This window comes from Mandrillus leucophaeus, unplaced genomic scaffold, assembly GCF_000951045.1.
Source record: "Mandrillus leucophaeus isolate KB7577 unplaced genomic scaffold, Mleu.le_1.0 Scaffold333, whole genome shotgun sequence".
Lineage (NCBI taxonomy): Eukaryota > Metazoa > Chordata > Mammalia > Primates > Cercopithecidae > Mandrillus > Mandrillus leucophaeus.
In genome coordinates, this window is record NW_012103510.1 from 3,034,994 (window position 1) to 3,061,929 (window position 26,936).

General features: G+C 49.4%; 1 protein-coding gene across 1 annotated transcript in view; it reads right to left on the reverse strand.

Annotated features, from left to right (window-relative positions):
• The window catches only part of NOD2 (nucleotide-binding oligomerization domain containing 2), a 34,643-nt gene extending 11,177 nt beyond the window's left edge, over window positions 1-23,466 (reverse strand). The window contains exons 1-7 of the mRNA XM_011988655.1: window positions 23,293-23,466; window positions 20,661-21,127; window positions 12,506-12,611; window positions 8,092-9,907; window positions 4,428-4,511; window positions 4,121-4,204; window positions 1,090-1,173 (exon numbers count right to left, since the gene is read on the reverse strand). Of these exons, the coding sequence (XP_011844045.1) occupies window positions 1,090-1,173; window positions 4,121-4,204; window positions 4,428-4,511; window positions 8,092-9,907; window positions 12,506-12,611; window positions 20,661-21,127; window positions 23,293-23,377 (2,726 nt within the window). The 5' untranslated portion in view covers window positions 23,378-23,466. The remainder of the gene's footprint in view (window positions 1-1,089; window positions 1,174-4,120; window positions 4,205-4,427; window positions 4,512-8,091; window positions 9,908-12,505; window positions 12,612-20,660; window positions 21,128-23,292) is intronic.
• Window positions 23,467-26,936: the final 3,470 nt, after the last annotated feature.

A 26,936-nucleotide genomic window follows, 5' to 3' on the forward strand; every position in this document is an offset into this window, starting at 1 on the left:
CCTGTAATCCCAGCACTTTGGGAGGCCAAGGCGGGTGGATCACCTGAGGTCAGGAGTTTGAGACCAGCCTGGCCAACATGGCGAAACCCTGTCTGTACTAAAAATACAAAAATTAGCTGGGCGTGGTGGTGGGCGCCTGTAATCCCAGCTACTTGAGAAATTGAGGCATGTGAATCGCTTGAACCAGGGAAGTGGAGGTTGCAGTGAGCCGAGATTGCACCGCTGCACTCCAGCCTGGGCGACAGAGTGAGACTACGTCTCAAAAAACAAAACAAAACGAAACAAAAACCTGAGCTTGGGAGTAACTTGCCTCCCTGTGAAATGGGCTGGAACACTTAGGCCCTAAGGTTGTTCTCTCTTCCTACAGTTCCAGGTTCTAAAACTCCTAGTTCTTGTCAAATGGACCCCAGTTCACACTAGGGCATGAGAGGATAGGAGAGCGGCTGCTGGGAACAGCACAGGTGCAAGCCTGGGTGCCTAGCAAACAGAGGAAGCCCACCCTGGGGCTGCAGTTTGGGGTACACCCCTCCCTGGCAGGCCCTAGCATGGTCCTACAGGGAGCAAGAGCTCTGAAGGACCTTGCACAGCCCCCTCTTACCCTGGGTGCCTTCTTGTCCTTCCCCATTTCCTTCTCTTTCTTAGGTCAGGGATCCTCACCCCTGGATGTCCATCCCCTGGGAAGCTTTTTAAAACTCCTGATACCTAAGCCCTGCACCTAGATATTTGCATTTCATCAGTCTGGGGTGGGGGGCCTGGCAATAGTGTTTAGAAGCTCCCAAGTGGTTTTAATATGCAGCCAAAGTACAGCCCTAGCGCCCCTAGAGGCCCAGAGGGCTTCCTGCCACCAGCTCATGGGCACTGCCCTCCCCTAACCCCAACATCCCAAACTTCCTGTTTGTCAGGCCTAGACCAAGTGTGAAGGTGGCAGTCAAGGGCCGCCCACTCTTTCCCTGGCTTGCCCCGCCCCCCTCGCCACACTGGAGCAGGGCTGCCTCTGGGGCCTCCTGGCTGAAGAGTTTCACCTACCCCTAAATCCTCAAAAGTCCCAAGCCCCTCCATGCAGGTCCCTCTTCCTGAAATCCAACCTACCCCAGGAACTGCAAGGAGGCATTGCCTCGGAGCCCCCCGGCCAGCACTCGGGCTCCCGCGGCGGTGATGTGGTTATTCCCCAGCCTGGAAGGGAAGATAGAGGAGGCTGAGAGAACACAGCAGCAGCCAGAAGAGGAGGGCCATCTGTGCCCTGGCCAGGGACACACAGGAAGAAAGCATTGAGGACCTGCCTAGGAGGCAGCAGCCACAGCGGGTGCCCATGCCGCTCGGTCCAGTTTACTCAGCGGCTCCCACAACTTGGTTTTCCCCCAGCAAAGGGAAAGAGGCAGTGGGATGCTGTTTCGCACAGCAGTGTGACAAGTCCTGGCAGGAGCCACAGTAGGCAGCTGTCCTGGGAGGTGGTTTCCCTGGGACAGCAAGGATGACTCAGGGTCACACCTTTCCCTCCGGCCTCAGCCACCATCGATCCAGATCCCATCGTGCCCTCTGCAGCCTTCCCAGATCTGCTGTTGCTACAGGTAGGCTTTACCTGTTGCACAAGAGCCCTGGGCAGGTCCAGGTGGGTGGGAGAGAGGGGTGGGGCCCGCTGAGCCTTCCAGGAAGGAAGGAGAGAGGAAGGGCCAAGGCTAGGGATGGGGAAAGATCCCAGCAAGGAAGGATCCTGCTGCAACCAAATCCAGACACCTCGGAGAGCTTCGGAGAAGCCCCAGAGCTCTCACCTGCAACCCCAGGCTTCCTGGGATAACTATACGTCTTCATTCTTTTAAGGAACTTCAAGCTACTCAGCTTACAGCAATCCTATAAGGCAGATATTACTGTAGCCTTGGAGAAGGGGTGTGGCAGCTAGGAGAACTCGCCCTTCAGGTCTCCAGCCTCAGCTCCCTGGAGGTAGCCAAGGGCCCCAGCTGCTGTGCTCCAAAATCTAACATCCAGGTGTCTGCACTTGCCAGGCCCTGCCTGAGACATCAGGCTCCCCTGCCTGGTGAATTTGGTTCAAGAACTCCTCATCAGCCTTGCCAAGATGTCTTAGGACTGCACGGAAGTCTAAGGTGCCCCGTCTCAACCTTCCTTCCTTCCCTCTCTTCTTCACTCAGGGACACATCCCCCAGCCTCCCCCAGCTCCCTTCCCCATTTCCCCTCTTAGGACTTTTCCCCAATAAATGTGTGGCACATCGAATCCCTGCTTGGAGGACCGGACTCATATAAGGAGAAGCAAGCTGAGTGCTTGTGTAATTTACCCATCATCTTTCAGCCACTCGCTTACTATATAAAGCCCCTGCCAGACGGTGTAGCCCTTCATGTGGATTAACTCGCTTGCTCATCACTACAGCCTGTGAGGTAGCCATGGTTATTACCCCCATTCTACAGAAGGGGAAACGGAGGCACACAGACATCGGGCTGACCTGAGGTCATGCAGCTAATGAGGGTTCAGACCTCGGGCAGTCTGGCTCCAGAGCCTGTGCTCTCAATTACAATGATATACGGTAGTCTCCTCCCCCTGCTTATCCGCAGCTTCGCCTTCTATGGTTTCAGTTATCTGAATTCAACTGCAGTCCAAAAATATTAAATGGAAAATTCTAGAGAAAAACAATTCATACATTTTAAATTGCATGCTATTCTGATCACACGCCATCCGGCTCCATCCCACCCAGGACGTGAATCAGTCCCCCGTCCGGGGCATCCACGCTCTATACGCTCCCATTTGGTAGTCATCAAGATCATCTGCTCCTGACATCCAGCCGCCGACCTCATCGTTGCTCAAAGATTCAGGATCTCTGGGAGCAGATGATTCTCCTCCTGACGTGTGGTCAGGTCAACAGCAGCCCAGCGCTAGAGCACAGTGCTGCGTGCGTCATCCACCTCACTTCCTCCCATCACACAGGCATTTTACCACCACACATCTTCCCAAGAAGAAGGGTGAGTACAGTACAAGAAGATATTTTGAGGGAGACAGAGAAAGTCCATATTCATATAGTTTTTATTATAGTATATTGTTATAATTGTTCTATTTTATTATGAGTTGCTATTACTCTCTTACTGTGTCTAATTTATAAACTACACTTTATCACAGGTGTGTAGGCACAGGAAAAAGCATGGTATGTGTAAGGCTTGGTATTCTCCATGGTTTCAGGCATCCACTGGGGTCTTAGAATGTTTCTCCTGCACATAACAGAGGACTATTGTGTTGGCCACAAACTCAGCCTCCATTTCTGAAACTAGCACCCTTCTCAGGGATGGGCCAGCCAGGTCTGGCCACAGCCTATTCCAGGCTTGTGAGTCTGAGGGAGCAGGCAGTGGTAGCAGGACTGAGTCCTTTGTACAAATTGGCACCTGTGGTTCTGATCTCAGTAGCCCTCGCTGAGGCTGAGCTATGTGGCCCGCCATTTTAAGATGGCAGCTCCCATCCACAAACCCAGCCCAAGGGGTAAAAGAATAGATGGAGGCAATTCTTTACTTTGTCTTCTTTTACTGCCTCACAAATCACAGGAGGCAAGAATATCTGAGAGAGGGAAAGAGAGAGAAGCCAGGCCAACCCAGCAGCCAGCTAAAGGGGCGATTTAATGGCATCAGGCAGGAGACAGAGAGACTCCAGTTGAAACTGGGAAACACTGGAGCAGCAGAAATGCAGACCCAGATGGACTGCAAACCTTGCATGCTCTGAGTGGTGAAAGGACCCCCTGGGAGTGTTATAACAACTGGCTGCCACAGCTGGGGTGGCAACTAACTGTGTATGCCTTCCCCACCGGGACAAGCTCAACATGCATCGCGGAACTCAGTAACCCCAGAAAACTGTGACACTCTTAGACACAGAAAAAGAAAGGGGCCTAGAAAAGCTTTTTTGCCCTAAGGGCCAAAGGTCAAAAGACAGGAAGTCCTCAGCAGGGCTAGTCCAGAGTTTACTGGGGAGATCACAGCATTAGGTAACCCCTGCTTAAAATGAGCCACTGTCCCTGCATTCAATCAGGAGGTCAGGAGTCAGTGTGGGCAGCGCCAGGCCAAGACCAGATCAGACTGACTCAGGAATGGGGCAAAAAATAGTTTCCAGGGAATAAGGAAAACCTGGGCTCACCTCAATGCCAAGAAGTTCTGCCTGCATGCAAGGAGCTTAGCCATGGAGTGTGCACAGCCGTCAGTCAATTTGTTGTTGAATAGACTGTTCGGTTCCAGAAGAGAGGAGACACAGAAGCAAAGCACAATGGACAGTGAGCACCAAATCCCAGGGTTGCCCTTCCCCTCTGGGCAGGAATCACCGGCACCCCTCCGCATCATGCAAACAGCCCCTGCCCCAGCCCATCACTCACAGCTTCCCAGGCTGCACGACCTGGGGTGAGACCAGGGGACTTGGGGCCCATTGTCTACAGCCCAGGCTGACTTACGCTAACTTCTGCAATTGCTCGCAGTGAAGAGCACATTCAATGAGCTTGCAGATGCCTCGGTCTGAGATATTGTTATCGCGCAAACTAAAGAGACAAAATAAATACATTTGAAAATGGAGCTAGTAAGACAAGAAAAAAATCTACAACCCCCCAAAAAGACTTTCATTCATCCCTGATGACATCCCCAATGACACCACTCCAACAGGCTAGTCCCTGCTGAGCAAGCCCTGTCTGCCACTCCTCTTGGGGCACCACTCCCAAAACTCACCTGATCACAACATCATCTGAAAGCTTCCCTAAAATACAGATTCTCAGGCCGGTACCCTGGAGCTGGCAATCAACTATCTGCCGGGTGGGGCCAGGAATCTGTATATTTTAACAACTGTGCACATGATTCTTTATCTTCAGGCAAACTTGCGAGGCCCTGACTGAATGGTTAACAGCTCAGGCTCTGGAGTGCCTCAGCTGGATATTGGGATCGTGATCAGCCACTTACTAGTTATTTACTGGTCTCTTCATCTATAAAAAAGGGAACAATAGTATTATCAGCCTCACCAGTCTGTGCACATAAAGCCTTGTGAGCACCTAGCACACAGTAAAAGTCACCTAGAACCATGATCGCTAGCATTGGTCAAAATCCTTAGCACTTCCTAGTAATAACATTATTTCCTCCTCACGACAAGCCAGTGAAGTGGGTACCATTATTATGTGCATTTGTGAGAAAGAAACTGAGGCACAGACAAGCGAAGTGACTTTGCCAAGGTTGTACGGAACATAAAGGCTTTGAGCCTAGGCAGCCTGGTTCCAAACCCCACTCTTAATCATGACATTGTGCAGCTTCTCCCTTAGGGCCTCTTATGGCCACTTCTCTAGTGCAGGGATTTTTCAGACTGCAGGGTGCAGGTCATGCAAACCATTTTGAAGGTCCTGAGCAGCATTTCTAAAATGGAAATAGAACAGAACAGAAGAGAGCAGAGTGCCTCAGAGTTCACAAAGCAAAGTCATTTCGTAAAGCTTTGGTTCCATGTTTACACGGTGGTGCGCTCTCTCTCTCTCTCTCTCTCTCTCTCTCTCTCTCCTCTCTCTCTCTCTCAATCACTGTGGGTCACATTCAAAAAACTTTTAAAGTCATCACTCTAGAGTCTGAGAGAGCCAGAGTCTAAAGAAACCTATATAGGGGCACTGTGTATATAGGATTTCCTAGAGGCTGAGGATTTCAGTTGGCATGGAAACACTTCAAGTGGGAGAGAGGCAGGTTGGCACTGTGGGAGAGGAGCCTGTGCCCTCCTCCTTCCTCCCTTCCTCTCTCTCTCTCTTTCTCTCTCAATCTCTCTGTCTCTCTCTCTCTCCCCCACCCCTCACACACACACACACACACACACACACACAATGCACTCACAGCAACCTCATGGTTGCTTCCCCTCCCCTACGGCCTTGGCAATTTTAGTGTGTGTAAGGTGAAGAGCAGTAAAACTCGCTCAAGGACAGTAATTGCTAACGGAAAACCAAGCTGGTTGCTGCAGACCAGTAGTTCTCCCAGAGTGAGACCACTTGTATCAGAATCCCCAGGGATGTTTGTGAAAAATATAGATCCCCTGGGCCCCACCGCAAACCTACTGAATGGGAATCACTAGAGGCAGGCCCAGGAATCTGCATTTCCACAAACGCCTTTACACACCACAGTCTGAGCAGCAGGAGCTAGAACCAGGCCACCCTCACCTTTCTCTGAACATACAGACAGACCTACAGGTTTCCCAGAGCCCTTCTGCACACCCTGGGAATCATGGGGACATCCTTAATCAAGGATGGAAGATCCATTCAAGAATTCCAGAGATGGACTGGCCTATGAGGATCACACAGGCCAGTGATGGCTGGCCTCTTAGGGTAAACACTGTGAGTCTACTACCCAGAAAAATGCACATTCTTATTTCTATCAGGGAAATTGCTCCAACAGACAGGTTTCCAAATTCCCACTCAAAGTATCAGGATCCTCCCTCCTAGGGAAATACAGTTTGGTGCTGGCTGTCTTCCACTTGCCTGGCCAGATTGACTCTCCCCCTTCTCTACCCATCTCTGGCTCCTGGGAGGCTAATGCCTGGGGACGACTCCAGCAGGCAGCCCACTCGGTCTCCCTGATGGGTCCAGTCAGTGGAAGGCGCTGGCCGGGGCAAGAGTCGGGGTGGGGAGTTAGGGCCAAGCGGTATTCTTCCAGGTTGCAGAAGCTCAGGCAGCCCTCTCCATACCTTCCCCGCAGCTAATTAGTCTCCCTCCCCTTCCCCCTTCAAGTCTACCCTCTCCCAGCTGTTACTAACCCCAGGCCCCTGCACCAACCCTCTCGCTCTTCCTAACTCCTGCCCATGGCTTGTAAACAATCTCTTTATTAAACTCTCCTCAAATCATCCATTTTAAGTGTATCATCTGTTTCCTCCAAGACCATGATGGGTATAATCATATTTATATTCATTGTGTATAACACATATATATATATTCACTATATATGTTATGTGTTATGTTGTTATTATGCTTTAACCTTATGACCATGGTCCTTATGTCAGGGTTAACAAAAGTCACTGCACGGTTTCTAGTGGATATCCATGTGTTCGGCCCATAGTGAAAAATAAATCTTGTTGCTTTGCCCCAGAGAAGATGTATACCATCCTAATACTCTCAAGAAGAGGTTTGTCCCATGCTTAGGGTCAATTAAGATCATCCAGGTGTAACCTAAAGCCCCTGGAGGCTGGGAATCGATTTTAACTTCAATCTAGAACTTCTGCTTTCCCATAGGTTCTAAATAGAAGCAGGGCGTCCCCTTTCAAGCTGAAAGGATGTTGGGGAATCTGTGGCATGCTGATCCCCAGGCCTAGGCACACCCTCTGCCCTTGCCTGCCCCCAAGATGTGGAAAGAGGCCACTGAGTTCAGGGGCACCGATTCTCCAAAGGGCAAAACCTCATATCTTTGGCTGGGGCTCTTAAGCAATACAGGTAGTGCTGAAATCCTGTTTGGACACTGTGCTACCTCAGGAATCCAAGAGTGGCTCCTCTTCCATTGTTGAAAGTGGCCAGGCAAATGGAAGATAGCCACTGTTGAAATCCTGCAGCCACTTTCTATTTCTTGGGCCCTGACATTCCCATCTGATTGGGATGTTAAAGTCTCTGATGGGGCACTAGTCACCTCTGATTTGGTGACACATAGTACACAAAACTTTCTGCATGTGACCTCAAGGTTTTCAGGGAGCCTCTGAAGTGTATCCAGAGACTGGTGGGGGGCAGGAAACCTGTTATCAGAAAGATGTGATTTGTGAACCTCAACTCTGCCATTTCCTGTGTGACCCTGGACAATTTACTTCACTCCTCTGAGCCTCAAGTCAAGGATACTGGAGATAATAACATTCCTGCCTACAGCCCTGGGTAGTTGTAGAGATTAGATGAGGTCATTCCGGAAAGAGTAGCACCAGACCCAGCACAGAGGCCAGTCAATAAAGTATGGCTGTCATCACCACATATTGAAATTAAGACCCAGAAGGGAAGGGATCTGGACAGGGGTGCAAAGAAGGGTGGCAAAGGTGAAGCTGGGCCCAGATTTCTAGATCCCAGCTCGGTGCTCCCACGCTTAGCCTTGATGATGCTTCCCCATGCCTGAATAGCAATGCCCAGTAACACTCACTACAGAGCCTTGCAGACACCAAGGCAAGGCAGCAGCTGCTCCACGCCAATATCACCCACAGAGTTGTAGTCCAGCTGCAGGGCCACGGGCTGCCGGAGGTGCCGCAGCACAAAGGCCAGGGCAGCACACTCGGCGGGGCCCACACTGCAAAATGTCAACTTGAGGTGCCCGACATTCAGGCCACGTGCAGCCTTCCGTGCCAGCCGCTCCTCCTGCATCTCGTATAGGCTCCGGATAAGCCAGATGAACCCGGGCATGGCGTGCATGCTCTTGGCCTCACCCGGCGCAGCTGGCGGGATGGAGTGGAAGTGCTTGCGGAGGCTGCGGGCCAGACACCAGCGGGCACAGGCCTGGCGCCGGAGCAGGGCCTTCTCAGATGCCTGGCACTCGGCCAGCAGGTCCCAGTGCTCCCGGGACAACAGTCCCGCCAGGAAGGCTGCCGTGATCTGAAGGTTGTGCGGCTCGGCCTTCTGCAGCAAAGCTGCCACGCTGCCGTCCTTTCCCTCTGAGCCCTGGATGCACAGCGTGGGCAGGAGCCTGGCCATCGGTGAGTTGCCTGGCCTGCCACAATTGAAGAGGTGTCTGAGCAAAGCTGGTGACACATCAGCACTGAATGCCAGGTAGAATGCAGCAAAGAAGCACTGGAAAGTGATGTGCAGGAATTCCAAGGGCGCCATACCCCCTGGCATGACACCTTTGGCACGCACCAGGAAGCCAAGAGAAATGTCATCAGGGCTGACCTGTGCTGCCTGGAGCTGCTGGGCTGAGAACACGTAGCAGCACATGCCCAGGCCCCACAGGGCTAGTCTGCCCAGGTGCAGAAGGGTGGGGAGACGGCCCCGAAGAAGACTGGGTCCCAGACCTTGGGAGGCTGAGTCTGGGGAGGTGGCATGCAGCAGAAAATGCTGCAGGATCAGCAGGTACATATCTGTAGTGGTCTTTGGGGACACCCCCTCCTGCAGCAACAGTTCCTGGTGGCATTTGGACACCATCCACGAGAAGACAGGAAGGTGGCACAAACCATGCAGGGCTGAGGTCGCTTGGAGCAGGCGGATGAGGCGGTCCGCCACCCCAGGCTCACGATGGCGCTTCCTCAAGTACAGCTCGATGCCCTGTTCAGAGAAGCCCTTGAGGTTGAACTCGGTGCGGATGTACTTCCTGAGGAATGCTGACACAGCGGCTGGACGGCTGGTCACCACCTTTCGGGCATTCTTCAGCAGGTTGCCCTGCAGAAGGTTGAAGAGCAGGGTCTGGACAGAGGTGGGGTCGGTCGGGGAGCAGTGACGCTCATGATCCGTGAACCTGAACTTGAACTCATCAAAGCCATCAAAGGTTAACAGGACACGGTCAGGGTGGTCAAGGAGGAACTGGAAGATGTCCTCTTGATCAACATCAGGCCAACAGCAGTGCTCAAAGAGTAGCGTCCGCACGGAGAGTGGTTTGGCCACGCACTGCAGCTGCCGGCAGCTGAATGGGAAGACAAAGAGAAATTCCTGGAAGTCTCGCCCTGCAGCCCACAGCAAGTGGAGCCGCTGCAGGAGCGTGCTCTTGCCGCTGCCCGCCTCACCGACCACCAGCACGGTGTCTGCATCGTCGTTGAGGTGGCTGCGGGTGCTGAAGAGCTCCTCCAGACCCAGGGTGGCCGGGCTCTTCTGCGGGGGTCCAGCCATGCCCACGTCTGCCCAGACCTCCAGGCCATTCTCTGTGTATATGTCCTCCAGGCAGAGCGTCTCTGCCCCATCATAGGTACTGAGGAAGCGAGCCTGAGCAGACACCGTGGTCCTCAGCTTGGCCATGTACTTCCTGCATGTGGCAGCTGGAAGGCAGAAGAAAAGGCAGATGAAGGTGGCACCATGGTGAAGAGGGGACCTAACCAGACAGTGGGCTGCTGTGGGGGAAGCTGACATAACTGAAGGGATAGGACAGCCAGCAAGCGCCCATCCTGGCTCCTCCATTCACAAGCTGTGGACTTTGAGGACAATCAAGGAAACTTCCTAACGGTCAGTGTCCACCTCTGCAAGGTGGGAGAAAAGTTGATCTCTACCTTACAGACTTTTTACACGGATCAACTAAGATGACGTATGTCAAGTGCTCAGCACAGTGCTCAACACAAAGTAAGTCCAAAGACATCAGTGACTGCCGTTATCATTACTCACACCAGGAGGAGTTGTAGATGATGGGAAGGGGCTCTAGGCTGGGATCAGAAGACCTGTATTCTGATATCTGTCCTGCCATAATGGCCGGGTGGCTTTGGATAAATCCCTTCACCATTCACTCTCAGTTAACTTTTTCTAAGGGGAACAAAGGGCTTCAGGGCTCAGGAGCCCAGTCTCTGAAGTCAGACACACCTGAGTGTGAAAACCTGCGTCCACCACATACTTGGGCAAGCCATTTAGCCTTTCTGGGCCTCAGTTCTCTCATCTGTAAAAAGGGGGACAATATACACCTGGAAGGATTGTTTCAGGAGGCAGTGAGATAAAATAGAGTTTAAAAGAATATCTGACATGGCAAACTCTCAAAAAATGGTGCTTATTATCATTATTATTCATGGCTATAGTAGGCACAACAATAGACCCTCGAAGATGTCCATGTCCCGATCCTCAGAACCTGTGAATATGTTACCTTACGTGGCAAAAGGAACTCTGCAGATGTGATAAAGTTAAACTTCGAGATGGGGAGATGAGCCTGATTGATCTGGGTGGGCCTAGCAATAGAAGGCCTCGGGGTCACCAGGGTGCCCCAGCTGAGCACTAGAATGAGAGTCTGTGATCCTGCCTCCACTTCCTCATCCTCCCCATGCTCCCCATGCACCCCATGCAGGGAGAGTTTTCATGCACAGGGTGTGTTTGGAAGGCTACTGCTCTTCCTTTCTCATCCTGAAAGCAATGCGAGCGAGCCATTTCCTGTGTCAGGGTTTAGTTCCCCTTTCAGGAAATGGGGAAGTGCTGGTTTAGAGTCCCCGGCTGGTAGGAACTCAGCACGGTCCCCCGCCATCACAGCCTCACTGCCCCCAACCAAACACTGGCCCACTTATTTTCAACCCAAAAACTAACAAGTAATTTTCAGAGAGCTCTGAGCTCACTGATGACTATCTGCAGTCACACAAAGGGGACGCCCTGTGTTTATGTCACCTCTGTTGTTCCCAGAGTTGGTGATTATTGCTGAGCTTTCTGCCCTCTGAATACACCAGGATCCCTGAACTTAGACCATAAGGTAAATATCTTCCTCTCCAATACATATCAGATATATATCTTCCTCTTCCGACCTGATTTCCAATGCAGGCTTTCCAGCCATCACCAATGATACTAAAATTCTCCAGAAAAAAAGAAAATGTCATTTTATAGAGAAATAAACACACCTTTAGAAGTGTGGGGAATCCTGCACCCTGGCCTGGTCTTACAGTGATCAGCTGTGCTTGATGATATCAACGGCAAACCTCAACCAAGGGCCAAACCAGGCCCCGCGCTCCATGCTGCTCACCCCCTGTGGTGCACTGATGTTTAGATCCCATTCTTTGATGAGACTGTGCACTCGCGAGTGCCAGGCACAGACTTACAGCCACCCCTCCCACAGGTTTGCTTGCTGCCCACAGGGCAGGGCCCAGGGTGATAGACCCATCTGCCAGCACCACGCACAGCTCAGGGAGCTTCAGTGCCAATGAGCCTTCCCTACAGTGGTATAGGAACAAGCCCTAAAGAGTGCCAGACTTTTGCACCCTCTCTTTACAACTGACATTTCTTCTCCCAAGAAAAGAGAAAGTGTAGGTGGGGACAATTTACAATCAGACCCATCTGCCCCCTCCCTTGTCACTTAACCTCCCTGCCCAGTTTCCACATCTATAAGGTGAAAAAACCACCACCTACTTCTCAGGGTTGTTGCAAAGGGTAGACATTGTCCATAAAGCACCCGGCAGGAGGCCTGGTATGTTCAAGAGGTGCTGTCCAAGCCCCTCCTGTTCCTGAGTTTGGGTGGTGACCCTGGGCACTGAGGGATACCAGAGTCTCTAGATCCACTTGGTTCTTGAGTTTCCGATTGTGAGCTGCTAAATTTCAGAGATCAAGAGGTACCAGCCCTAACTCAAAACATGTGTCCGTATCTTTTTGGTACAGATAATGAGAGTTTGGATGGTAAGTAACACCTTTAGTTAGCCTTCAGCATATGGTAGCTCCAATTGTCAGTGTACTGTGTGGGAGATAATGAAAGCTAATACCTAACATCATACGCTTTTGTCCTTTTAATCCTCCTAAAATTGCAATGAGATAGGGGATGGTGGTAGCCTTAAAACAAGGAAACTGAGTCACATGGAGGCTACACTGCCAGCATATGGGATGCTAACCGAGGTGTGTTCTACTCTTAACCATGGATCTGCACTGACTGCCCTTCCCTTTCTGATTAACTGAGAACATATACCTACCTTCCAAAGGCAGGGCCAACGGGACTGGTAATTCCTGAACATGTTGTAGAAGGAAGGCGGCCAATCCATTCGCTTTCACTGTGGCAAGATCGAGCAGCCTTCTTGCCTATGGGAAAGACAGAAGACATTGTTCCTCCAGGAAGGCTGATGGAGCAGTGTGGGAAGGCTTACTGATTACTACAACTTCATAAGCATCTCTCTTCCGTCCAGAATAAAAGGTCAGAAAAGCAACCGAACAACCACAGAAGTTTCAAGTCGTTAATAGTGTTGGATGGTGAATTGAACACACGCATCCAATCTGGCTCCTACCCAAAACTCACTAAAACAGTGAATAACTGAAAAATAAATGAAACAACATGAAGACATAAACCTACAAAGATAGGGAAAATGATTCTGCAGGCTGTACATCATTTGGAAGAGAAGTGATTTCGTCAAGTCTCATGGATTGAATATTTGAATACAATCTCTGCTCAGACTCCCACATCTTCATGTCCAGCCTGAACTGTCCCCCTGAAACCTGGACTTACGCATCCAACTGCCTAGTTTCCATTTCCACTTAAAAGTTTCATAAACACCTCCAACATATTCAAAACTAAACTCCTAACCTGCCCACGCACCTGCCAAACCAACAGCCTTCCTCATCTTGGCTAATATTAACCCCATTCTTCCAGGTGCTCAGCCCCGAAGTCGTGGAATCACCCTCGAAGTCTCTCCTCTGTAATCTGTCAAATCCTGTTGACTCCACCTTCAAAGCATGTCCCAAAGAGCACTGTCCAACAGAAATAAAATGCAGGGCACAAATGCAAGCCGCATGTGGAATTTCAAATCCTCTAACAGACATATGTTTTAAAGTTAAAAGAAATAGATGAATTAACTTTAATCATATATTCTATTTAACCCACAATAGTCCAAACATTACCATTGCAACATGTAATCCATGTAGAAAATAGCAAAATATGACCGAGCCTGGTGGCTCACGCCTGTAATTCCAGCACTTTGGGAGGTCAAGGCAGGCGGATCCCCTGAGGTCAGGAATTCCAGAGTAGCCTGGAGAACGTGGTGAAACTGCATCACCACTAAAAATACAAAAAATTAGCCAAGCGTGGTGGCATGTGCCTGTAGTCCCAGGTACTCAGGAGACTGAGGCAGGAGAATCACTTGAACCTGGGAGGCAGAGATTGCAGTGAGCTCAGATCACACCACTGCACTCCAGCCTGGGTGACAGAGCAAGCCTGGGTCTCAAAAAAAAAAAAAAAGAAAAGAAAAGAAAAGAAAAGAAATAGCAAGGTATTTTTCATTCTTTTTTTCATATTAAGTCTTTGAAATCTGGTGTGTATTATGTGCTTATGGAAATTCCATGTGGACCAGCCGGGTCTCTAGTGCTCAAATGCCATCTGTGGCCAGTGTCTACATACCAGACACACAGCTAGAGAGCCCTGCCACTTCCTGTCACCTCCTCTATACCATCCTCCTCCAACCCACAATCCCTGCTCACCTAGAAAGCTGCACAGGCCGCAAAATTGGTCCCCCTGCTTCTGTTCCTGCCCCCACAGCCTAGCCTTAATGCCACAGCCAGAGTCTAATCCTTTACAAACAAAACTCAAGTCACATCGCTCCTGTACGAACGTCCCAATAACATCCCTATTTCCTCAGAATAAGAGTCCAAGTCCAACAGTAAACTTCAGGGCCCAAAACAGACAAAAATACCTGTCTAGAACCACGTGGACCCAAGTTTCTCCTTTCATGCCCCCTATTACTCCACTCAGCATCCTGGCCTCCTGTTTCCTAAAACTACCAGGCATGCTCCTGCCTCTGGGCCTTGGCTCTGGCTGTCCCCTCAGCTTGGAAGCCTTCCTCCAGCCATCCATGTGGCTAATTCACTGTCCTCCTTCAAGTCTTTACTCAAATTTCACCTTCTAAGTGAGAACTCTGACTACTCTATTTAAAATTGCCATCATTTATCCCCTTCCCAAACTCTCAACTCCCAAACCATTTTACTTACTTTCTACAGCACTTATCACCTTCTAGCACGCTCTGTAATTTCCTTCCTTTGGCTTATTGTCCCTCTCCCCTTACTGGAGTGTGCGTATTTATTTCCAGGACAAAGATTTTTCTCTATTTTGTTCACTGAGGTATCCCCAACACCTAGAAGAGTGTCTGGCACAAATCGGGTGCTCAAGGACTTGCTGAATGAATAAATGGTAATGGACTGGGGAGACTCCTGAAAGTCAAATCTTAATGTCAAAATGAGAAAGTTGAAAACCATGCAGTGTGTATCCTAGAATCTGTAAAGGGCTCTGGAATGATCAGCATGAGGGACCTCCGGAACTGAAGGAAATGACTAAAACAAGAAGGACTGAATCAAAGTGTTTTCTGAAACACATTTCTGGTTTATCCCCAGACAAAAGTCTGTGGTCTACTCAGACAACTTGATTAACCCAGGAGGCAAGATCTAAAGATATAAACACTGTCATTTCCCAAAATGTCTACAGTGAAATTCATGGTAGACAAGTCTCACCCACGTGCTCAACAAGTTTTAAAGTCCTACCTGTTAGTCTTGAGAAAGAAAACCAAGGAGTATCATGAGCTCAGAGAAAGCATCTAATGTGGGAGATAGAAGCCAAACAAGGGAGGAAGGGGAAAGCTACTTGTAGAAAAGGTTTACATAGGGTGAAAAACAGTCAAACAAAAAACAAAGAACCCACCTATCTTATGATCCTTAAGTCAAAGAAGATGTTGCATCCATAAAACAAGAGTAAGATACTACAAAAAAGAAACAGTCAAACCTACCTCTTGCAAACTAAAATCATGACATCAAAAATGAAAAATTCAAGAGTTTAAAGATAGAGTTGTGACTATCATAGAAAAGTAGATCAAAAAGACACAGAGATGGAAAATAGAAGAAAATTAAATGATCAGTCAAGGAGTTCTAACATTGAAGTAATAGTAGTTTCATAAAAAGAGAAGAGATAAAATGGAGAGGAAGAAATCACCTATAAACTAATCAAGAACATTTCCCAAAACATAAAGACAGAAGTTTCCAGATTCAAAGTACCTCTTGGGTGACCAACACAATGGAAGAACATCAAGGCACATCATTGAAATTTTAAAATGCTGGGGACTAAAAGAAAATTTTACAAGCTTCCAGAAAGAGTTTTAAAATGGTTTTGGAGGCTGGGTGTGGTGGCTCACGCCTTTAATCCCAGCACTTTGGGAGGCCAAAAGGGTTAGGAGATCACCTGAGGTTAGGAGTTCAAGACCAGTCTGGTCAACATAGCAAAACCCCATCTCTACTAAAAATATAAAAATTAGCTGGGTGTGGTGATGAGTGCCTGTAATCCCTGCTACTCAGGAGGCTGAGGAAGAAGAATTGCTTAACCCCAGGAGGTGGAGATTGCAATGAGCCAAGATGACACTACTGCACTCCAGCCTATGTGACAGAGTGAGACCCTGTCTCAAAAAGAAAAAAAAAATGGTTTTGGAATTCTTAGAAGCAATATTGAAAAGAGATGATAATGGAATAATGCAATCAAAGTTCTGAAGGAAAATGATGGCCAGCCCAGAATTTTTATACCCAGCTAAACTATCAATCCAGTATGAAGGAACTTTTAGAAATGTAAGAGCTCAGAAATTTTAACTTTCATACTTTCATTATAAGGAATTGACTGGAGGATATGGTCTAGCAAAATGGAGTAAACCAGGAAAGAAGAGGCCACAGGATTCAGGATATAGGAGACCAACTCAGGAAGACCATGTAGGGAAATCTCAGGTTGACGGCTGTATACTATAAGTAGACAGCCACCAGTTCAGACAGAATGGAGTAGTGACTCAAGACTCAGACTTGTTGAGGGCGTTTATCTCCTAGATGTCCAGGCAAGCCTGACCCTAACCTTTTTCTATGTTTGACTTTTCTTCACTATGAACTAATATCATTTCTTTTTGACTCCTGCTGCCTCAGTCAGCTGAGGACATTCATTTTACTCCATAGAAGTGCTTATCCTTGGCCTATTCCTAGACTAGAATAGCCTTTGGCAAGTTTACCACTGACTGTACAAAGCAGCCTGCTACCTCTGGACATTTTCCTCTGGACAGCACCTAATTCACATCAGCTGTATCAGACCCTCCAGTTGCAATGGGCCCAATATTTCCCCAGACTCATTCATGACATTGCCTACTGACTTCCCAGAAGAGGTCCTTATAAATTCCCAGGGAAGGCAAAGCCAGACCAAGTCCCTGGGACTCCACTTAGCTTTCCCTGCCTTGGGAACCTTCATCTAAGAAAAGGTAATAGTGACCTTTCTTTTTTTGAGACAGAGTCTTGCTCTGTCGCCCAGGCTAGAGTGCAGTGGTGTGATCTCAGCTCACTGCAACCTCTGCCTCCCGGGTTCAAGTGATTCTCCTGCCTCAGCCTCCTGAGTAGCTGGGACTTCAGGTACATGCCTCCATGCCTGGCTACTTTTTTGTATTTTTAGTAGAGATGGGGTTTCTCCATGTTGGCCAGGATAGTCTTGATCTCCTGATCTCGTGATCTGCCTCCCTCGACCTCCCAAAGTACTGGGATTAAAGGCATGAGCCACCACACCCAGCCTAATTTAAGTGACCTTTCTTTACACAGTTATTTTTGGCTTGCTACTCAGTTTTTCGAAATAGAACAATACATTGTTTGGGGATTTATTTTAAACGATGCTAAAACATTAAAGAAAGCAAAGAAATGATTTACACAAATCATTTTTTTTTACCAGTGTTTACCTCTAGTAGTTGCAATTAAAGAAGGCCCCAGGTACTGACAATGTCCTGTTTTTTAACCTGGGTGATGAGAGCAGTTTACACCATACATATGAAATATACACACTTTTCTGTATGCATGGTGTATTTCCCAATTTAAAAATGTTTAAGTTAATATTGTTATAGGAATCAGGCAATTCAGAGCTCAGTCTGACACCTCAGCCCTATCAACTTTAACAGTTGCATGAGTCAGACGGACAGCTGGTATTACAGCTGGTGTTACCAGCCTCAGGTTTCCTAACAACTGCTATGCCCAACTGAGCAAGTTTACCACACAAAGCCCCCACATTTTATGACAGACAGAGAATAGCACAAGCTCTGGAGGAAAACAGGCCTGGATTCAAATTCTAGCTGGGCCACTTCCCAGATGGGCGATTTGGGCAGTTTCTTCATTGTTAAAAAACAGTGTAGTCACACTACACCCTTGTGGGGCTAAATAAAACAATACAGGGAATGGACTGGGTACAGTGCCTGGCACACAGTAGGCATTCACTCAGTCAGTAGTAGCAATGGCTATTTTTGGAATTTAGTTCTTTAACTTGCATTTTGTTTCATTCCACAGCATTTTCTGTCCCTAACCTGCAATCAATGACAACTACTTCTTCATAGGAAATTAAAAGGCCATTTGGGAAGACATGTTGGTTGGATATACCACAAGCACCATCCAGATAAAATCAGAAAGGCCACTAAAGGAAGGCTACCAAATCAGAGTCACAGAATGTCAGAGCTCAAAGGGGGCTCAGAGAGAGCTGGATTCTAAAGGCTTAAACCTCAGACAATGCAATCCCTTCAAAATCTCCTAGTATCCTCAGATCTGTTGCCCCCTATCCCTGCTACCCACTCAGCTCAGTCCCAGCCTTCAATGTTTGCTTTTGCTGTCTATTTAGCCCTTTCTTAAGATGAATTCTTAGCTCATTAAAATCCAGCCTTAGATGGGCACGGTGGCTCATGCCTGTAATCCCAGCACTTTGGGAAGCCGAGGGAGGAGGGTTACTTGAGCCCAGGAGTTTGAGACCAGTCTGGGCAACATAGCAAGACCCCGTATCTACAAAAAAAAAAAAAAAAATTTAGCCTAGTATGGTGGTGCCAGCCTGTGTCCCACCTGCTTGGAAGGCTGAGGCGGGAGGATCACTTCAGCCCAGAAGTTCGAGACTTCAGTGATTTATGATTGTGCCACTGCACTCCAGCAGCCTGGATGACACAGTGAGATCCCCATCTCAAATAAATAAATAAATGCCTTTCTTCTTTCCTAATCTAGGCATCTAAGGTTGTAAATTTCCCCCTATGTTCTGCTGTAGCTCTATCTGATAGATTTTGATAAATAATATTCTCATTATTTTTTGGTTCTGAATATTTTCTGATTTCCATCACGATTTCTTCTTTCACCCATGAGTTATCCCATTTCTTTTCTTCACCAATTCGGAGGTACTTCCTCTGCTCATATCCTGTCTTCTCTGGGCCCTAGGGATCTAGGCTACCTTCTCCAAACCCCTCAGACCATCTGTACCAGACCACATTGCTGAACTTTTAAAGATGACAAGACACAATCTTGTAACTTCTCAGACGGGTTGATTCAATTCCCCTAATAAATTATAAGAGAAACTAAGGTCAGTCCAATAATGAATATATCTTCTGTACGTGTAACTAATCAGAGAGGACTGCACCACGTCTGCTCTGTAAATACCTAGCCATGTGAGCCAGCTTTAGTGCAGCCTTGAAGACAAATTCGTTTATTTCATCAGTCTCAACCTAGGGTTACCCAGACTCACATGAACACCACATACATTTTTGGAAAACAGACAAAAATAAAAACTAAAATGTTCCCCAATCCAGCCCAATTTAATACTGCAGTGTCATTCTAATTCAATCGTTCATTCAATAACTCATTTATTTCATCCACAAATATTTATGGAGTACCTACTATGTGCAAAGCTCTATGAAGACAACAAACTTTAAGCAAATATATATGAAGCACCTAGTAGATTCTGGCTGAATAAATGAATGAATAAATGAATGATGGATGAATAAGCCAATGACCAATGTTGGCCAGCTGGTCCAGCATTGGCCCTCTCATTAACTATTGTGAGCTTATTCAAACTACTTTACTTGGTCTCAGTTTCCTGATTTATAAAGTGGAATGTTAGTGAGTGTTCCGTCTGCCTCTCAGGAGCCCTAAGAATCACTGTTTGGAAGAAAACAAAAGAGTTTCAAAAATATTCAGTGGTCATTTCTCTGACCTTCTGGTCTCTGTTGAGTCATTACCTTCTTGGGGCAGTTATATCCCAACTCTGAACATCTATGATCTAATGCAATTTCATATCAGAAATCCTACATAAACATTTAAGCTATATTAGTATATAATATGCCACGTTAATTATAAAATAGAGATTCAATATACTACAATGTTATGATCTGTTGTGCTGTTAATTTAAAACAGACAGAAACAAAAGTGTACAAGTACAGAGTATCACTCATAACAGAAATAATCAATAGCAGCCAGTGGTAATAGACACTATCCTAAGCATTACTCAATTTAACTCACTGAATCCTCCCAAGAGCCTTATAGGATAGGCACCATTTGACTATTACCATTGTTTTATAGATGAGGAAACTGAAACAAGAGAGACTGAGGCTGGAGAGGCTCCATAGGGAAGCCTGAGATCACACAGGGTTGACCTTGAGCCTGCACCATTCTGGCTTCAGAATCTGAGTCCCTGGCCACCACACACTTCCTCTCGGCAGAAGTGGTATGTTGGCCAGGCAAAGCGGTTCATGCCTGCAATCCCAACGGTTTGGGAGGCCAAGGCGGGAGGATTGCTTAAAACCAGGAGCTGGAGACCAGCCTGGGCAACATAGCAACAGCCCATCTCTAAAAGAAAAAAAAAAAAAAATTACTGTGCGTGGTGGTACAGCACTCATAGTCCCAGCTACTCAGAGACCAGAAGATCATGAGTGCAGGAATTCAAGGCTACAGTGAGCTATGATTGTGCCACTGCATTCTAGCCTGGGTAACAGAGCAAGGCCTGTCTCTTATACACATCTAGATGTGTATAAGAGACAGGGGAAGAAGGGGAGAGAAAAGGAAAAGAAGGGAAGGGAAGGAAGAAAGCGAGAGAGAGAAAGCCTATGTAACACCTGTCTCTTATACACATCTGGGAGGAGAGGGGAGGGGAGGGAAAAAGAAAAAAGGAAAGAAAGTTGTATGTTGCCTGCCAAGAGTCAAGAGCAAATTTTACCTGCCTGGCTACCTTTTTAGGGGAAATCCCACAGACCAAGTTACCCCACAGGCTGACTTCATGAGGACAAATCAGTCTTGGTGACTAAGCACCCCTTTCCTGGGAACTCTGTGATGCATGCAGGAGTGCCTCACCCTCTGGGACGGTGTGAAGATTGGCAGCCTGATTTCGTCACATTCGTACTGGCTGACGAAACCCCGCTCTCGTGCCAGGTCCAGCACGCCCTCCACATGGCTGTGGAGCCTCCTGACAATGGCTGGCCGGTGACTCTGCAGGTCTCGGGCTGGGTGGAGTGAGTGGGGGTCCCAGCAGCCATGCAGCTTCGGGGATTGGCTGTCGGCCTGGGCTTCCTGGGCAGCGGCGACGAGTTTCTGACAGGCCCAAGTACCCTTATTCCAGACGGTGTCCAGGAGGCGCCTGGCCAAGTGGGAGAGAGGCTGGCCCAGGAGGTGGATGCCCTCGTAGTCTTCCCAGGAGAGGACCTCCCAGGACAGCAGCCAGTCCAGGACACTCTCGAAGCCCTCCAGGGACCCTGAGACCAACAGCTCCACCAGCTGACTCCTCTGTGCCTGAAAAGCCTCCTGCGAGCACATTTCACAACCTGGGGAGGAGAACAAGGTCAGTGCAGGACTTCTCCAGAAGCCAGACGCGGGGTGGCTGGGGAAGGCCAGGGCAAGTCAGCCCCAGCAGAACCCGAGTTGACCATGGTTCTAGCCTCAGACATTACCCAATCCAAGCTCCCCACCACACAGATGTGAAAATTGAGACCCAGAGAAGGCAAGAAACACCTCAAGGTCCCACAGAGAGTTTGAAGCAACCAGGAATTAAACCAAGACCCCTAACTCCCACATCCATGCTTGGTCTCCGGCTTAAAACGTTTAAAAAGGCTTGAGGTAATATGAGGAGCAAGAGATCTCCCAAGGTCACTTGAGATCAGGAGTTCCAGACTAGCCTGGCCAACACGGTAAAACCCTTTCTCTACTAAAAATACAAAAATTAGCCAGGCATGGTGTGGGCACCTGTAATCCCAGCTACTCAGGAGGCTGAGGTAGGAGAATCACTTGAACCCGGGAGGCAGAGGTTGCAGGCTGCACTCCAGCCTGGGCAACAGAGCAAGACCCTGTCTCAAAAAAATAATAATAAAAATGTAAAAAGTAGAGAGAGAGAAAGAGAGATCTTCCAAGCAGTCTGGGAATTCATTCTCTTCAAAGCAGGGTGAGAGGGGCTCCTTCACACTGGCTGGATTCACGCTACAGCAGTTTCAGTAATGGCTAATATTAATTAAGCATAAACAACACACCACGCGCCATTCTAAGTGCTCTCCTGAGTGAATTCACTGAACCCTCCCAGCCACTCTGAAGTAGTGCCTATGATCTGCCCATTTTACAGAGGAAGACACTGAGGCACCGAGAGGCTCAGCGATTTGTACGACATGTCACAGCTAGACAGGCAGAGTCAGGATTTCAACACAAGCCGTGTGCAACTCCAGAACGCATGTCTCTAACTCTTACATTTGGGTTCCCCACGGGGGCCCCAAGCCTGTGCTGTGTGTTTTGCACACTGCTACTCCAAGGGGTACACTCAGAGTATTGTTCTAAAGGTCCTATCCTAGGCTAAGTGAAAAATTACGGTGCAAACTAAGTTGTTTCCAAGCGTTCTCGTGCCTTGTCCCCCATCAGCACTTCCCCCACACACTTGCCCTAGGGCCCTCACCTCCCTCCCACGCCCTCGAAACCACCGTGCACAGACTGCTGCTGCTGCTACCGTTAGCCACCTGCTGTGGGTTCTGGGAATTTGAGGGCAAGTAACCCTTCAGGAGCTTCAAGCCCTGGGAGGATCTCTGAGCAGCTGAGAAAATCTCTCAGCATGGTCAGTTCTGCGATTGTCGTGGGGTCCGTGGACAAGGGCTGGTGCAGTGCCTCGAAGAAACGAAAGTGAAAAGGTGTAGGCATGGACAACAAAGAGAGCCGTCGGCTTCTTTTTATAAATCAGGGACATTCCCAGCCACTCGAGGGAGTAGATGCCAAGCGGCCTGGGGATTTTGCCTCTTTGCTGATGGTTGTTTATGTGTCTCTCTCCCTGCCTGGGTCACGTGGAAACCTGGGTCTTACTCGTCCTAGCATCCCTGAGCCTGGCACGGCACTGTCCCCTGCAGAGACACTGTGGAAATGTTCATGAATCAAATATCCCCTGGGCTGGGGGTGGGAGGAGCACTGTAACCATCCTCATACGGCAGCCAAGGTAAGCAAAAGGAAAAACCTCCAATCTCTCAGAACGCTGCTGGGGCACAGGAGGCCCTGTGCTGGTCAGATGGGGAAACGGAGGCAATGAGGTTATTTGTGTGTCTGGCTGCTTGGGAGAGAGGGTGTCCCCGCCTGCAGAGGCCACTGAAATCCAGAACTAAGGTAGTTCTCTCAGGCCAAGGAGGTCTCCTCCCCGTGCTCACCTCTAAGCAGAGGAGCCAAGAGGGTGGGGTGGCGGGGGACGGGGGAAGAGAGGACCAAAAGGGGGTAGAATAAGCTCTGGGCTTGGCCCTGGAGTGGTTCTCAGCTGTGGAAACATCAGCCAAGGACACGACAGCAGCCCCCACCATCACCCCTGCCAGGGTCCTGGGGAAAATAACCACCCACCCACTCTCCCCAGAAAACAGCCCAGAGACAGAGTCAGCACTCCCCATCTCACCCCAGGCCTGGGAGCATGCGCGCAGCCAGGGATGAAAGAAGGCTGAGAGTCAAGCCGAGACAGGACAATGCCTGCTCCTCTTACCCAGAAAATGTCCGAGGAGGACACTTGCTCTTTCCTCCTCATCGGGAGAGACTGGACCACCCCCTCTTCCCCCATCAAAGCCCATTAGGCTTGGGGAGCAGGCATGGCATCTGTGGGTGGGCCTTGTGCAGAACAGCAAAAGCCCAGTGGCACAGGACTGGTGAGCCTGGATCTGTCTACCAACCCCACCTTCAAGGGAAATTCCCAAAGGAAAAGCCAGAGGCCAGAGTTGGCCAACCAGCCTTCCAGAACTAGGTAATTCCAGGCAATTCTGGCACAAAGCCTTGTGCATCCTGGAGACCATGACCCTCCCTGAAAAACCCCACTGGGGACATGAGACACATTCACGAGGGGACAGGCCACAAGTAAGTAGGGGCCCCTCCCTAGCACACCAAGCCTAGGGCAGCCTGGCCTACGTGTGAGCCATACACACCCCGGCTAGTGACGTCGGGCTTCTGCGGGCACCAGGAAGGGGAGGGCCGCCCAAGTCACGTGACTCGGAGCTCTGTCCTCCCAGCAGCTGCATCACCGCACCTCTGCCCTGGCCTTCTTCCAGAAACCTCAGAGCAAAGAGAATCCTGAGGGCCAATTCAGCCAGTCCCCCGTCTCTGAGCAGGCATTGTCCTGTCTCATATTAAACATCCGGAGAGGAGGGCCTGGCCTTAGTGCTGTCCTCACTAACCAGCTCAGGAAGCTCACCAGCTTGGGAATTTATTCATTATGTCTAGCTTCAGTTTCTCCTGCTTCAGTTTAACTTGGGAAAGAGACAGAAAAAATATTCACTCATTATCTGTTTCCTAAAAATTGTCCTTCACATCCTTCCTCTTACCCCTTTATTACCTGATCGGGCTTCCCCTCTTCAGGCAAAATCTATTAGTCTATCTGCATTGCCTTTTGATCTCTACTTCAGTTACTACAACTTCAAAGACACCATTGTCCTCCCCAAGGTGAGGCCCATGTAGAGAAAGGAGCACTTCCTTGCTGAAAGAGAGGGTCAAGGAGCGACCCACATGGGCCCTCCCTGAAACCCAGGCCCAGGCCTGAGCCTGGACAGCTCCTTCCTTCCTGAGACCACAGCCAGCCTGGTTTCTCTGGGGCCAAGAGCAAATGCTTTGCTTAAGTGCTGAAATCTCAGCCCACTGACCCCTTGCAGACAGGAGAGGAAGGGAAGCCCAGGGAAGCTCAACTTCCCAAGTATCCCGGGTCTCTGCTGGGGCCAAGCGCCCCCACTCTTCCCCAGCCATCCTGCATTCTCCCTCCCCGGCACTGAACTTCTCTTCCTAAGAGACCAGTTCCCCCCACCAGTGCACAATGCACTATATTCTCCATTGTAAAAGTAAAGCCCTCTCTTGACACCCACCTTCTTCATTTGGCTCCAATCCCATTTATCTGCTCCCCTTTATAGCAGACCCCCTTGTCTGTTGCCTGTACTGCTGTCCCCAAGTCCTCCCATCCCCTCCCTCACCCTCAAGTTCCCCATCCAGCTCCAGTGAAACTGCCACCAGTGACCTCCCGTTGCTCAATCCTCAGCCCTCAGCCTGCTTGCTCTGCCAGGGGCATTGGTCATATTTGTTCCCTCCTTCCTCTTTGGGGCATTTTCCTCATTTCCTCCAGGGCACCCCGACTCTCTGATTTTCACTCTTTCTGTCTTCTTGGCTGGTTCCTAACACTGGGGGCCTCAGCGCTCAGTGGTTGGACCCCTTCTGTTCTCCATATCACTCCCTCCCTAGATGAGACCACCTGCTCTTGTGGCTTTAAATACCAGCTATATGGTGATAACGCCCAAAGTTTTATTTCCAACTCCAACCTCCGCCCTTAACTTTTCCCAACTGCTTACTCATCATTGATGCCTAATGGACAGCTCAGACTCCACAAGCACAAAACCAAACTCTCAATCTCCCCTAAGCAACTCCCATTTCAGTTCATGGCAGCTTCAAACCTCCAGAAGCTCGAGCCAAAACCTCAGAATCATATTTGACTCTACCTTTCTCTTACACCCCAAATCCTGTCGACACAGCCTTTGAAATATATCCCAAATCTGAATGTCTGGTTTTTTAAATTATTATTTTAACTACCTCTGGGCCATGGTGCAAGCCACCATGGTCTCTCCCCAGAATGACAGCAATCATCCTCTTACCAGGCTCTCCTTCTGCCCTTACCTTACTCCCCACGACCCATTCTCCACCCCACAGCGAGGTGGGCCTGCCAGACCCCAAGTCAGAGCAGGGGACTCCTCTGTTCCAAACCAGTGCTCCCATCATGCTCAGAGTGAAAACCAAAGCCTCCCAGCCCCCCAGATACTCACATGGCTCACCCCTCAACTCCTTATGACTTTGCCCAGCTCTCCTGGTCTTGGGGAAGCCTTCCCTGGCTGTGCTATATACAATGCAATACCCAGCCCCAGCACCCCATCCTGCTTCCCAGTTTTGTTTTACTCATAGCACTTCCCACCACCTGCCATGCCGTGTATTTACTTATTTCATTGCTGTCCATTCCTTTCTAGAATGTGCACTCCATCAGGGCAGGGAGTTTTGTCTGATTTTCCTATTGCTCTGTCTTGTGTCTCATCCAGTGCATGAATGATGATCGCCGGAATGAATGAAAGAATGGACGTGCTCTGCATGGCTCCGGGAGACAGAGGTGGAACCAAGGTGTAGAATCTGCAAGCCATAGATTTTAGCTAAAGAAAACAAGAGCTGCAAGGCACTGAAAAGCCACCTCACCAGTAGCAAGCTCCCCACCACTGGGCATGTGTCACAGAGGGGTTCTGCGATGGGTAGGAGGGAGGTGGGCTGGATGAGGATGCTTCCAGCCTCAGATCCCAGGGTGCAGAGAGGTAAAGGAGCCTTGAGTGGCCAACAAACTCAGGGGCCCCAGCAGCCTCATGGCTGAGTGATCGGGTCAGGCAAGTACAGGTGGTGGGGATGTCACTCTGGTCTTCTTCACTAAAGGGTTAGAGGAGGGTGACAGGGCAGGTGTTTCCCCTCTGTAGAACAAGGACCCTGGAGGAGGCCAGGTCACAGCCCATGGGGAAACCAAGGCCATGGCAGGAAGGGCTCAGAAAGAGCCAAGTCAGAAGCAGGGGTCCAGCCCCCAGCCCTCATGCAGCTTCAGGAGGCCCTCCCCAGGGGGATTGAGGTGGAGGGCTTTTCAGTGTGTTGGAATGAAAGCAGAACCAGATGGCTGCTCCATCAACTTGAGAAGCAGAGGAGAGCAAACAGACAGGAGATGTGGCCTCACAGGTCCTGATGTGGGCTGTCTGGGAAGGGATGGATTTAAACTTAGATCTCACACCCAACAAGGGAGAAGCAGGAGGCAGGAGATTCCCCTAAGAGGTGCAGACAGCAGCAGTAGGATCCTCCAGGCAGACTCGCCCACTTACACCCACCCACTCACTGGCAGGGTGAAGATGGGAAACTGAGTCCCACAGAGAGGAAGGAAACCAAAAGAGTTGCCCCCTCTGAGACCTGAAGCCCAGGCTCCTCAGGACTGCTCACTCCTGCCGGGGACCTCCCGCACCTCGAGATGCCCCCTTTCCGTCTCACTTCCCACCTACACCCCGGGACTCTCCCAGGAGAAACCGAGGCAACCCTTGCCCAAGCCCTGCGGCCAGGACGGCTCGGAAGCCAAGTGTTCAAGTCACG